At 37.1% G+C, this 14,111-nt stretch overlaps 1 protein-coding gene across 3 annotated transcripts in view; it reads right to left on the bottom strand.

Annotated features, from left to right (window-relative positions):
• AKT3 (AKT serine/threonine kinase 3) overlaps window positions 1-14,111 on the bottom strand; it is a 161,951-nt gene that overhangs the window by 26,849 nt on the left and 120,991 nt on the right. For all 3 annotated transcript variants that reach the window (XM_037393014.1, XM_037393013.1, XM_037393015.1), the window contains one exon: window positions 12,126-12,254. In XM_037393014.1, coding sequence (XP_037248911.1) covers window positions 12,126-12,254 — 129 coding nt within the window. The remainder of the gene's footprint in view (window positions 1-12,125; window positions 12,255-14,111) is intronic.

Here is a 14,111-nt window from a genome sequence, read left to right as displayed (position 1 = left end):
GTCAGCGCTGGGTTTTATCTTTAAAAGAACAATATCAAAGTATTGGTTTTGTACTTTGTGGTAGATAACCAAGGCAACTTACGGGAAAAGCAGCTACATTTTTGACTGAGTTATGGTTTCTCTTAATACATTAGATAAAGATTTTCTGATAGGACATTACAAGTAGCTTGTTGCTCAATCAATAATTTTGACAGAACAGATGGGAAAGTATTTAAACATCTAAACAAACTGTCTGCACACCTATGTTGTGAAAGAAAACTGAGAACTTGGATACACCAATGTACTGTTAATTTAAGGGGAAAAAACTGTTTTCAATTAACCTTACAGTTCAGGTGCAGTGTATGTTCCTTAAGCATTCCTGGTAACCCTTCACACATTTTTATTGCTACAGTTGTTGGTCTGCTAACAAATATTCACCCACGTATCATTCAACAAAAGTTAAAAAGTATATTTGCTAGAAGTTTCTATCAACTGTGCTAACAACTACGAGAAGTTTATAATCTAACACTAATGAGCAAAGGTAATACCCATTTCTTTACAGAACCAGACTTCTATCCAAGTATATGAAAATCCTTCCTGCAGAAAAGTACGTTTGCCAAGCATTATAGAAATTTAGTTACTATAACCATATCTTGGTATGAACAGTGAAACTTTTGCTGCGTCAATAGCAAAATAAACCACTTGAATGAATACTCGTCGCTTTTATTATACAGAGATGGAAAGACAAAACATCAAGGTTAGAGATGCCCTGGGAAATGGATACCAGAGAATTAAGTCAAGGAAGAAAGTTTTCTATTACTGCTCTAATTTTCTACAGCTAATTTTTGCAGGTAGTTTTTCTCCATTTTCTATCTGGCTTGCACTGCTGTTATACTTCTGGTCCTAATGTCGACTATCTTCCTAACACATTTTTGTACTAGAGATTTTCCCCCATCTTACCTAGATTTTTGTTATGTAACCTTTAAAAAAAAAACCAAACTAAAGTCTTTTTCGTTTGCTGGCACACAATGTTCTGCATCAGAAATAGTACATTCTGATATAAATGTGAATTAAGCAGAGCCTCCTAGACTAAAGAGCATGTAATACTAATTAATGCATTAAACCTCCTACAAGGGACTCTGACTTCAGTAGAATTGAAAATCTAAAAAAGTTAAGCTATTGCACATGAAAAAAGTATTCTAACAGAAGACTGTAAGAAGTCAATGGCAACTCTGACAATAAAAAAAAAAGTAATAAAAAACCCAAAAACAAACAAACAAAAAAAACCCAAACCCCACCACACACCAAAATCAAAAGCCCACTGAAAAAAATATCATCACATGAAAAAGACCCCTCACTGGGCCTATTCAATAGACACAACGACAACAACAACAACAAACAAATAAACAAACAAACAAAAAACCAACAAACCCACAATCAAAACAAAACAAAAAAAACCCATAAAAACAGAGAATTAAAATAACTCAGTTCCAGAAGTAAAATACACCTTTCATGGAAAGTGGCAAATAAAAGCAAAAGATTATTTCAGTCTACAGAAAGATGGCACTTGTCTCATAACTACCAATTCCATCGTTGGAAGCAAAACTGCAGACCTGTTCGTATCTGTATTAATTATCACTGTACTAGCAGTAGTCTCTATAACATACACTGCCGTAAGATACAATATGTGTAAGAAGTAATAAATAATGATAATACTATGATATTTCTTTCTGGTTGCTCATTCTTCCTGAAATGATTTTGAATTCTTACCGATGTTGAACAGCATTTGTTCAGCTTTTGTTTATGCTTCATTACTCTCAGAAAAACTAAAGGCTTTTGCTGAGATGGAAATAATGTTTGCATTGATTAAATGAAAATTAATAAAAAAAAAAGCTTCCAGCATGTTATTGAGACTGTCTTTGTGAGAATTGTCATACTTATTTGTTTTCTAAAAAAAATGTGGGTTTTATTAGAAAATTGTTCGCTGCTTTAAAGTTCTGGTTTGAATACAACAGTGTTTTTTTTTATGGCAGTGTGGAGCTAATCTGTTTTCTAGTCTTATTGTTTGTTTTATTATTTTTGCATATTTGTTACATCTTTCCCCTTGAAAAGTCTGATACTGCATGTGGACAATTAGTTTTTGTGTCTGGTGAGATTAACCAGATTGCATGAAAATTCAAATTCTTGTTACCTCATTGGTTATCTGGCTTCAGGAGAAAGTCTAACTCTTGTCCTAATTTATTTGTTGTTGCAGCAACTCTTCTGTATGCGTAACTGAGCAATCGGTTCATACCCCCACCTAAATGCTCCCCCATCTTTTCATTTTAATACTGCTTATTGCCAATAAATGATGTTCTGCTCTGGATACCCTGCCCTGTCCACATTCCATCATGTTCATCTCAGGGGCCCGCTGGCAATGCCAAGCTGACAAAAATGCCCAAATTCACATCACGAGCATTTTTGATGACTTAGGAGCATAAGATGACACAATGCGGCACACTAAAATATAAGTAATAACAAAACAGAAAAAAGACCACATTGGAATTTTCATGAGGTGCTAGCATTTTAAGATACAACAACTTTTTGCATTTCCATTACCTTTCAATGTAAAAAAAAATAATAATTTGGTACTTGGAATTCTAGTGTAAAGAGAAAATTCCATATTGTGAATCTCCCATAAATCAGAAGGGAAAACATTTTCAGGCATAGATGCTATTCCTCCTCACACCCCCCACTGGTCCTCACCCAGAAATAAAATGTAGCCAAATATACAACAGACAGCTGTTCAAGAGCACACGCCAACACTAAACCACATTTCCACAGGTAAAATAAATTCTATTGTGCCTCTGCTTAGAATCAGATTATGCATGAAGCATCTAGGTAAACAGAGAGTAAATAAACTTGAACTATCCTTTTGAAGCCAAAAGAAAATTAGTTAAGCAAAGCACAACAACGTAACTACATTGTGTGGGTATTGAGTAAACTCACTATACTTTCAGGAAAATGAGTACAGGTTATCAGAAATCAGCGCTTTGTGGTATTAAGCAAACCAAAAGTAAAGCATTCTGCCTCAACAGGGAGCAGTAATGTCTCATACTATAGGTTAAGACAAACACGTACTCAAATATAAATATATATATATATATATATATAAAATATAAAAAAGAAAAATAATTATGGCATCAGTGTTGGTAGAAGACTTAGCAATTAAATATCCATCAATTAGATACTTTTGATCTTATGAAATAAAATACACCTCACCACTGATTTTTTTAAAAAAAAAAGAATCTCTTATTTGTTCATATAACTCAAACAGATATGAATATTAAGACTCCATTAAACTAATGCAAATGAATAAGCAAATCATCAGTCCCCATAGTAGCCTTTGGATGTGCTGGTTCACACACAAGTATTATATTTTTTTGTCAATTATGACTTCTCTACTTCCTTAGCTTTACATTTGCTTATACGACAAAGAGGTAATGCTGGCTGTTGCAGGTTAGCTTTAGTCATACGGGTATCCCTATTAAATACTTAATTTATTTACCATTGTAAAGAAGAGGGTTAAAATCTTTCTTGTGACATCAGAAGAAAAATATTACCACAACCTGCAACAGTACCAACATGTGACATTAAAAAATGACCCTTTTGACAGCATTCTTTGAGCATGGAACACAACTGACTTAAATGCATCATTTTAAAAGGAAAGAAGAATAAAAGTACCATCTTTCCAAGTTTCTGGCTGATAAAAACTAATGCTCTATAGGGCAAAATACACTATATAACATACTTTCCTAAATACGCATTGAACACTCGTAGGTTTCATTTGGTTTTATCAGTAAAGTTTTGGGGAGTAGGTTCTTTTTGTTCTTCTTTTTTTTTTTTTTTTTTGGGGGGGGGGCATTATTTTGTTCATTCTAACTTGGCGATCAAAGAATTTTTATTTTTACACTATTACAGAAGTGCATTTTTCTAGGTTTCCAAAACCACCTTATTCAACCTTCCCCATCTGTCACCATCTGCTTCTTTTTAGCATGTACTTTTTGTGTGATCACATAAGCATGTGAAAAATAACTAACATTCAGATGATTGTCTGCTGGTACATTTGAGGACTGGGCATAATAAAAGTGAACTGCCAAAACGTACTTAACACTTCTAATTTTGTTGGGTCTTGCATGTAAGCTACATTTGATTTTCAAACTGTTTTACAGTTGGAAAGTTGATCAGGTACTCTAACTCAACAGTAAAACTGAGACTACATAATTAGCTCAGCACTAAAAAGATTATATTCAAAGAGAGGAACAAAACCCAGAAATACATCCACACGAGTTCACACATCCATCTTGACTGAGTCTGTCTGCACAATGTTGCCTGAGGCACAGGATAAGATGCTACAAGCAGCCTACTTCTGGACAGTCACAGCCTGTGTCTGCTCTCCAAGCTACCAGAAGGAATAAAGGACTCTCATAATTACATGGGTGTGTGGGGTCTCATGGAACTGCTGGAGAAGCAAAGACATTAAGCCAAGGGTAGAAACACGTAGAAATGCAATGTCATTCCTTAATGCAGCAGATACTGCTTCTAGGTGCAAAGTAACTGGAAATTGCCATCAAGGCACAACAGATGCATGGTGGAGGTAATCTGTTTCCAGAACTCTGCCATGCTTCAGCACAGCATTTCTGCTCATAAATGCACCACTTAATACAGTTTTAATGTGAAAAGAACAAAACAGGTCTAATGCTAGAGAAACAAATTTACCCCCCATCCTCGAAAAATACATTAACCTCACTCCAAGAAAATTTCATATACAAAATTCTTTCTGTCTTGTTAGAGCACCAGTACAGGCCTCTCAGGTCTTTAGCAAAACCACTATGACCCAGAATACCAATATATTGATATGAACACAGACAATTTGGTGGAGTGTGTCATTATCCTTTCTCTAAAAATAAAAACTTTACAGAAGGGAAGAAAATAAAAAGCAGCCCAATAACAACAGTAACTATCCTTTCACCTAAATAAACCTGAAAAGCCACCGACAACCAATCTTCATTAATGCTTAACAGAGGTAACCAAAAATTGGTGAGAACTTGCTATCTAGAGCACGATGGACGATGGAGCCTAACATAAAGTTTCTTTTCCACAGTCTCTCTTTACAGAATTGTTCCAACTCTTAGAAGTTCATACTGGTGTTAAAGCCTTGTGAACGCATATGCCATCTAGCAACATCTTACCAGCTGCTTTCCCTTAATTTGTGCCATTTTCCACATATTCTAGTCTCCCCTATTTAACCTTTCTATCCAACAGATCTAGAGCTGGAAAATAATGGCACAGAGCTATTACTTACATAAAATTTGCACAGAATTTCAAAAAGCAGATTACTACTTGAAGGAGATAAAAAGGAATCGGCATAAGCCACAACAAAAATTATTCTGTCCTTCAGTTGTTCTGTATTCCTAACTGAACAACTCTCCAGCAAGCTCCTCTTCATTTGAAGTTGCTCATCAATTTCTCCTGCCTTTTGTGTCTTCCTGCAAAACATTCAATTAGTTTCTATTAAGAGAAAACTAACAGAATAACGTAATCTTCTTTAATCCAAACTCCCTTTCCTGCCTACAACCACACTGCCCCCCATAAGAAAAACCTTCTCATCTCTAAGCTGATTTTTCTAGTGTCTGAATCTACCCATGAGAGCATTAGATTCGCTTCATGAATTTCTTCTACCTGCTGTCAACCTCCCTTGCTATCCTCCTTATTTTACCTGAATTTTTCTGTCCCCCATTTGAAAAGAAAAAAAAAACAACAAAGGAAGGCAAAGAGAAAAAAAGAAAAAAAAAAAAAGAAAAAGGCATTGGTTGTATTACCCCGTGCCACTTAATCTTCTCTTTGGCATAACGTGCCGGTTTTCTTACACCCTAACCTTAGCTAACCTCTCTCAAAGGGCCTGCTCCAGTTTATCCATGATGTTGGCTACTTTCATCAAGTTTTTTGCAAACAAGCACCTTCATGCTTTTCCCCAAACCTGCTCTTCTGTAACATTCACACTGTGACTTCTATCTGCATTAAAATCCCTGTTAAAAACACTGCTTTGCTACGATCCCTGCAAAAAACTGCAAACGTCAATTTACATGCTGGCCTGTCTCGGTGCATTTCAGTGCTTCCCTCTCTGCCTATATATCATTTAGTTTCAACTCATATCTGACGAGCTATGTGGCAGATCATCATATTCTCAGTCCAAAAAATTTACCAGACTGCCTTTGGCAAATATCCTAATCCAATCCAAGCAAGCTCTAAAAGAATGAAATAAACATATAGCTGCACCAGTGACAAAACGCTTTTTCTGCCTCTACGGCAACTTTTTATAGTCTGCATACACCACAACATTCTTAGAAAATTCAACTTCTGTAAACATGGGAAAATCGTTTTCTCTTGCTATAACCATGCCTGCAGTCCAGGGTACCATGCTTCCCCTTGCTGAACTTCAGCCACTGAACTTTGATGGCCAAGTTCTAGATTTTGGGTCACTCCTACATCAAAGACATACCCCTCCCAAAAAGAAAAGCTGTAAATAAGAAATTAAGTGAAAAGTGAGGAAAGACAGCAGCTGCTTCTTGATAAAAGAGTTTTACCTTTCATTTCTCTGAGATAAAACTCAGGGAAATAATTGATTACACATGATCTCTGTCACTCCCATTTCTTCAAGAAAGATCACACACCAAAAAAAAAAAAGCAGCCACACAAGTGTTGCGTAACTAATCTTAGCATTTGCTTCATCTCCACTGGTCTCATTTTAAAATGAGTTATAAGACATACAGACCTTCTCATGCCTATGGACAAAGTCCATGAGTCTACTCTGGTCTTACTTATTGTCACATACATTTAAGAGATAGTAACTCTCTAAACTATATTGAAATGGTGCTGCTGTATTTTTTCTTAAAATAAAAGACTACTGTTCTTATAGGAATGCATTCATCCATCTAGTCTGTATTTTTATGGTAATAAAACTTAACAAGATCCAACCATTTTCCCTGTTATTAGAATACATCTAAATATCATTGATCATGTACATCAATGAAGAGTCATTTATCATCCATGAAGTCCCTTACAGACTTGTTCATAGCTAAAACATCTTCTCTCCTGTTATTAAGAAAATTAAAAGCTTCACAATTAATTTCTGGTATTTAAACTTGTATCTCCTGTGACACCAAAACTTGGTACCGCAGTGACAACCCTACTAAAACTAAGACTGTACATTTAGTCCTAAGAACTTGAACTGAAATGCCGAGAGCCAGAAACTGCAGTCTCATGTAAGAAATCACCCTTATAAATGAACAGAGCTGCAATAATTTTTATTTCTCTGCACAAGTAGCTTCATTTCCTGAACGTTCTATTAAAGAAAGTCTTTAGAGATCAGTATCTTTATTAGCAGGTCTTTGTTCCCTGACGATAAACTGAAAACTATCAAAATCCATCTGCTTTTAAATGTCTCCCAGGTATATTTACAAGTACTTTCTCAGTTTTATTCTTTCTTTATTAAGCAAGTGATACTGTCTGGAGAAGACACACGGTCCAGTCCTACCTTTGCCACTGCAAAACTGCAAAAGAAACATTTTGTGGGTTTTTTTCTGAAAAAAATTAAGAATACATCTATGTTTCCTAAATGGGATCACAATTCATTTTTTCTCCTTGGGTCTGTTTATTCTCAGACACCACAACGATCTCTAATGTGACAGCTTACTTTGAAGGATAACAATGGAAACAGACTCCTAAGAAACAGTCTCTTCCTCCTGGAAAACTACTAAGGAATGAGAAATCATAAAATATTTTATACCTTTCAAATGGGGAGTACTGCCGATTCTTAGAGGGAAATGTTAAGCATGACCACTACACTTACAGACACACACAAAAAGGCTTGCATTCGTTCTACTGCAGATGATAAAGGTATTTCATTATTTATCAGATAACCAACTTATTCTCAAAAGACTGTATAATTTGACAAATCTTATTCATCCTTCAATAATTGTGACCAAAATGTACATCTGTACTGTAAACATATATAAGCCCTGCTATTTGACAGGAGCAACTATTTTCTTCCTAGAGAATGTACTAATACCCTAACATCTTTCATGCTTGGCACGTACCTATGTAAGACAAGCACAGCCAATGCTATTTTAGTTTTCTTTAAACTGTAGAACACTGGTGTTGGATCACAGGGAAGGTCTAGGAGAGGACAACAAGAAGGGAATGTACCTGTGCACCACCTAGCTGGAACCCCTGCACGCCCCTATAACAGCCCCTATAGTGCTTGGTGAAGGTATGCATAAACTTGGAGGTGGGTGCCACAAATGATAAATCAGTGATGGTCCAGAAAAGTAATTCTAGCCCCAAAGATAAAAACTGGCTCCAACCTGGCAATCTCATTGTATTTTTTTTCCTGTGTCCCACCATCCATTTGATCTTTGCATGCACAGGGGCATTTTTCTGGATCTGCCAGATACCAGCACAGTCAGTCTCAGGGTTCTATATGAAAGGTCAGGCCCTACCACATGAGATGAAAGAGACTTTTCAACAGACAGTGGGAAGGGCTACTTTGATCTCAGAAACATAAGGTTTGCAGGGAAAATGCAGCAACAGGTATGCTTATTTTCTGACTATGAGTAATTTGGAAATCACCCTGGGAAATAATTCTTTATGGATCCACTAGGACACCTTCACCTCAAAGAATGTCATGCAAGGAGGAAATCCACCTTACTCCGGCTTAGCTACTTCCCTGTTTTCCTGTTGGAACTGAATCCACAACAGTGAATTAATACAAAAGCAAGTATTAAGTCAGTTCTCAGGCTAGGTACAGATTCCTCCCAGTGCAAGGTTCCTGGGTCACCTGCTTCCTGGCTGGTCGACAGCAGCCTCAGGCTACCCCTGCATTTTACGCAGTACAGTCCTAGCGTCCTCTACCACCAGCCAACAAGTACATGGGAAACTGAACCAAAAGGTCTGCAGAAGGGATGCACCCATCACAACTGACCGTGATGAAAGAGGGGGATGCAAGGGTATTATTAAAGGGACAGATGCTGAATGGATTTCTCCACGTAACTGGAGACTATCTGGCTTCTAAAGAGAGGCTGAAAGGTATCTATCTGCCTTTACGCTTACCACGACCAGGTAAAACATAAGTATATGCTGTCATTTGTCTTGGGATAAACAAGCAGGAATTAAGCAGGAATTCACCGCAGTAACAGGATTAAAGTCCAGCTGTAACATTAGGTTCTCATGATCTGCAATTTGTCAAAAGGTAGTAGTAAGTCTTTAGCATCTGGTAATGATTCCTGTGGCCTGAACTGTAACAAAAAGTGATTTTTGCACATTCATTTTCTGACGCATGCACATGAACAGACTGGAGGACCCAGTCTCTTGACGGTCCCTTTATCAGACAGCTGTCCCACATATGAAAGCAGATACAATTGTCTCAGGTGAGCTACTATCCAGCCAATGCAACGGTACACACTATTGCAGCAGCTGAGAGTACAAACGGAAAGTTTTGGGTTTTGCAATTGTGTCATATACTGCTAACTTCACCCTTTTAAATAAAAATGTATGGATAAAGGTGTTGAGTCATCTTACGGGGTATCAGCAACCTGTCTAGGCTGCTTGCTCTAAACCCTTTATCCCTGTGGTAAAAGGGAATAAGTTCTTTGGTTCCCAGGGTTAATGAAGAGTCAACGTCCTTCAAGGCAGACTTATATAGGGTGGGTGTCCAAAAATACTTATAACGGAAGGTAGAAGAGAGGAGTAGGACTGCTAGAGAAAGGCAAAGTGGATCAAGTAACTTGTGGTGTCTAAAACCCAGAATGATCCCTTGCCAAGTTCGATAGAAGAGAGCTAATGTTTCCAAAAGTGAGAGGTGGGAAAGCAGATGAAAGCAACTGAACAGGGTATCTGCACTCTTTGAGAAAGTTTTCAAGACTGCTGACAAGAAGACAACAAGGGGGTAAAAGCTGGCAACGACACCCGTAGTCTATACCAGTGATGACAGTATCATCCCTTGCATTGTTCTTGTTGCTGGAACAGATTCTGAGTGTGGAACAGAAGAAAAATGGCCACTGTACCAAGCCAAACAGGTGGATCTGCAGCTTCTTCTAAGTAGCCATGAAAGATTCAAAGCAGGCTAAGAATAGTTCTGGAACCCTTAAATGCAGGTAACTGCTGAGTGGCCCTGCACTAAACACAAAGGAGATGTCACAGATTGACACACCAGATAGCAACATTCTGCATCCAAGTCATCCTTGGAATCTAAGGGATGGGAGTCTGCAAAGGAGACCAGGTATTAGTGAGTTTGTCTTCAACAGCTAGAGCAGCTGGTGACTCACCAAACAGCTGAAATGAACACAGTTAACCAATCAAAATTATTTAGGTACTTCAAACCCACAGTTTGAAAGGATGACTGCTCAGATTTCTCTTCACTGCTGAAACAATCAAGGAAGACGGAACCAGATGGATGGAAAGAAATTTAGTGGCTCCTAAGAATACTGATGTTTCTTTTATAGTTGGAGAAAAAGAATGTATCAAAAGATCATGCTATGAACCAAAATGGTTTCATTAACTCTGCATACCATATTCACTTATAATCAACTATTAGCAGTTTCAATTTCCTCCCCAAGTGCACACTGGAGGAGACTTAAAATTTGCTTTAGGATATTTAGAAAGACTCTCAAACCCTCAAACTTGACTATCCTAAAATCTTCATTTCCAGCCAGCAGTATCTAGAAAGTGATGTATACCAGTTTCCTTGACATCCTTTAATTGTAAGGTTCAGAATAAAAAATGAAAGGCAATCTAAACTTGCTTGTTTAAATAGGCACCAGCGCTTGTTACTGCTCTTCAGGAATCAATACTCCTGAAAATCGGAGGGTAACGAGCTATGCTGAATCAGTACCCTCCTCATCTACTCCCTTCAAACTAAGGCATATTCTTCTTCAAAGGCAACACGTAACAACAGACTTTCTGGTGGTGCTGAGTTGCTGCAAGAGGTGGGAAACCCTTGAAGGATCCTTCTCTAAAACAAATGGTAGGACTGAAAGGCTTGAGAAGTCCTTTAGGCTGACGGGAAAGTTGTCTCAGTATCAGGTGTGTACTATGCCAATTAGCAATCTTGAACGCTGACAAGACTGGAAAGAAGCTCTAATTCAGCATCCGCAGAATCCTTGGCATGGAGTAAAAAAATAATGCTGTCTTTCATGTCAATACTGACATTGCGTCTGGCTACCCCAGGGGAGACGCAGAATGACATTTCTGAGCCCCACAATCAGCACTGTTGAATGAAGAGAGAGGACAAACCCCACAATTTTGACAGTGCTTTCCTTGCTTTTTCTCAGTAGGCGTCAGTAGCAGAGCTGTCAGCACTAACACTGGGGTAAATCATTCAGGTGACTTGAGCTTCCACAACAGATTCTCAAGTGGCCAAACCAGAGCTGTGAAGGGAACCAAAACAATGTCTTCGTGTCCCATCTTTTTATCAGTCCTCAAGACACATGTGATGTCTGGCATACTGAGTGCTAGCTAATGGTAAAGATGCGGTGACACACTCTGGGACGCCACTTCTGCTTACATATTAGGAAACAGCTACGTTTTTCTGCCTATCTCAACCAGTTCTGAGGTTGATACACTCAACTGTTTTTAGCAGAAGCATCTAAAATTTCAACTCCCTCTCCCTGCAACTGGCGAGTTCAGATAAAACTCAGCAATCTCAGTATCTTCCTATTCCCCCTCGCCTCCATTGAGGCTATATAAACGCTAGTTATACAGCTCAGTTAAGCAGGATCATATGTTCCAAGTGACAGACAGATGGAAGATTATTTTTGAAGAAATCATTGGAAGATAAAAACTTTACCAGAGGAAGGCAAACATGAGAAGCAAAATGCACGTTAGAGGCCTTTTTAAACACTAAGAAGCACAGCATCAATATATATATATAATCACCACAAAGAATAGTAGCACATACAATTCTGAATAACAACTGCATAGTATTCATCGGGCAGACTGTCAGTTCTTTACTACAATGAATGGTTTTCAGCAGACAAACATCACAGTCTAAAATTAAATGAAAAATAAACATTTTATACTGTATTACAAGAACATATTCTAAATCATACCTCAGGTGCCAGGTATTCTGGAGTACCACAGAACGTTTTCATAGTTGCTGCGTCTGTGATTCCTTCTTTGCAAAGACCAAAATCTGTAATTTTTATGTGTCCATCTTTATCCAACATTAGATTTTCTAACTGTGTTGGGGAAAAAAAATGTTACCATAGTATTTCTTAACAGGACAGGCTGATGCATTACATCAATTTTGCAAAAAAGATACAGAGTTATTGCTTGCAATAGACTGTAATTTGTTTGTAATTTCCAAAAAAATACAGCATCTATTATATTACAGCATTTAACAGTGTTTACTGTTACACAAGTTAAATAATCACTTAATAAAGTAAATCCCAGGTCAATAGAAGTGTGCCCTTTCATTCTTAAGTTTTAGAAGTTTGGTGCATCTTCCATAGAACAAAAGTAAAATACTTTTCTAAATCAGATTTTCTAAATCTAAACATTCTCAAGATATAATCAAATAATTCAAGGTTACAATTACGGCTGTCATTTGGTAATACTTTATAGGTTTCCTTTGCTGTAACATGACCTTCATTTATCAAGATACATTTTACCTACTACACTGTCATGAAACAGCTAGTATATATCCATAAATCCTTAAAATACCTGATATCTTCCACAACTTTTTCAATAACAGACAAAAGTGGGGGTAGAGAGGCTAAAAAAAAAGAGGATAGAAACAAAACCTTTGAGGTAAATTCCTCCTTGTATATTAGCAAAGACACTGTTTTTTAATTGTGCATGTGTACACCTGCATGCTTTGCCTTGCTTTTTAAATACATGATTCTTGCTTTGAAATGTGAAAAGAGAATACAGCCTGTTATATAAAGAACAGGAATAAAAATTACTACTATATGGACTATCTCAAAAGCACGGCTATTCATCACTTTCCCAAAAGCCTTTTATTAGCAATACTTTAAATACAGATAGAACCAAAACCAAGTGAAACATACTTCTCAACAACTTTTCTTAACCTTTTTTTCTAAGGTATGTAGTGAAAATGCTAACAAAGAACAGTCTCCTGTCTTCCTAAGTCTGCATAAGCCTGAAATACATTCAAAGGTATGTGTTTCCTGTTGAGTCTAAGTGTCACACAAAGAAGATGCAAAGTCGATGACACCAGCAATAGAAGATTAACGATGTCAAGTTCCTCCTTCCTTATTAGACTTTAAATCAACAATCATGACCTATCATTCCTTGACTAGACAATTCCATATTTTTCCAAGATGCCACAGCATTTCATGTTATTACAACAGATTCTGCTACAAAAAGGTAACCCAATATTTTGCTTTCCATCTGCCTCCCTGAGCAGAACTTGCCTACCATTGCCTACTTCTCCTTGGTTCCCGTGCAAAGGAGCTGATGAACAAAATCTGCTTGTGTGCAAGTATAAAGGGAAAGCACAATCTCCCATACAAGAAATTAAATGTTTGTCACAGAAATAATACAGTCTCATCATGGAATTTATAGGTTTCTCTTGCGTAAGTTAGTTAGGAAAAGTTCCTGTTGAAAGCAAAGGTGATTTTCCACAGAACATGGTCATGCTGTGTCACAGAGTACCTGAAGCTTCAGGCAACCAAGGATACACAACTGTATACCCAGGCAAGCCTAAGACAAACTACATTCCAATATTACAAATCTTCCCCAGGATACAAAAGACAAAATAACGTTTAAATTAAGGCTGAATTTATTTTCCTATTAAAGTGTTCTGAATTGTTTTAAAATGTTTTCAAACCATACAAGAACATAACTTTTTGGTGAGATAAAGAGAATGCAGTCACATTGTCCCAATTCTCCATTTCCCTTGTTTGGGGACATTGAGAATTACATTTGAGATATGTTGAAATCCAAGTTAAGTTATAATTAACAGGAGGGGAAAAAAAAGATCAGAAGTTTAAATCTCCTTCAAGTACCACTAAGGTATGCTGTTTCTTTTTTTCATTAAGTTAGCCAAGTAATATAGCCATCTATAGATTGCT

Source organism: Falco rusticolus, chromosome 6 (genome assembly GCF_015220075.1).
Source record: "Falco rusticolus isolate bFalRus1 chromosome 6, bFalRus1.pri, whole genome shotgun sequence".
Taxonomy (NCBI): Eukaryota; Metazoa; Chordata; class Aves; order Falconiformes; family Falconidae; genus Falco; species Falco rusticolus.
The sequence above is the reverse complement of the archived record's forward strand: the minus strand, read 5'-3'. Positions and strand labels throughout refer to the sequence as shown.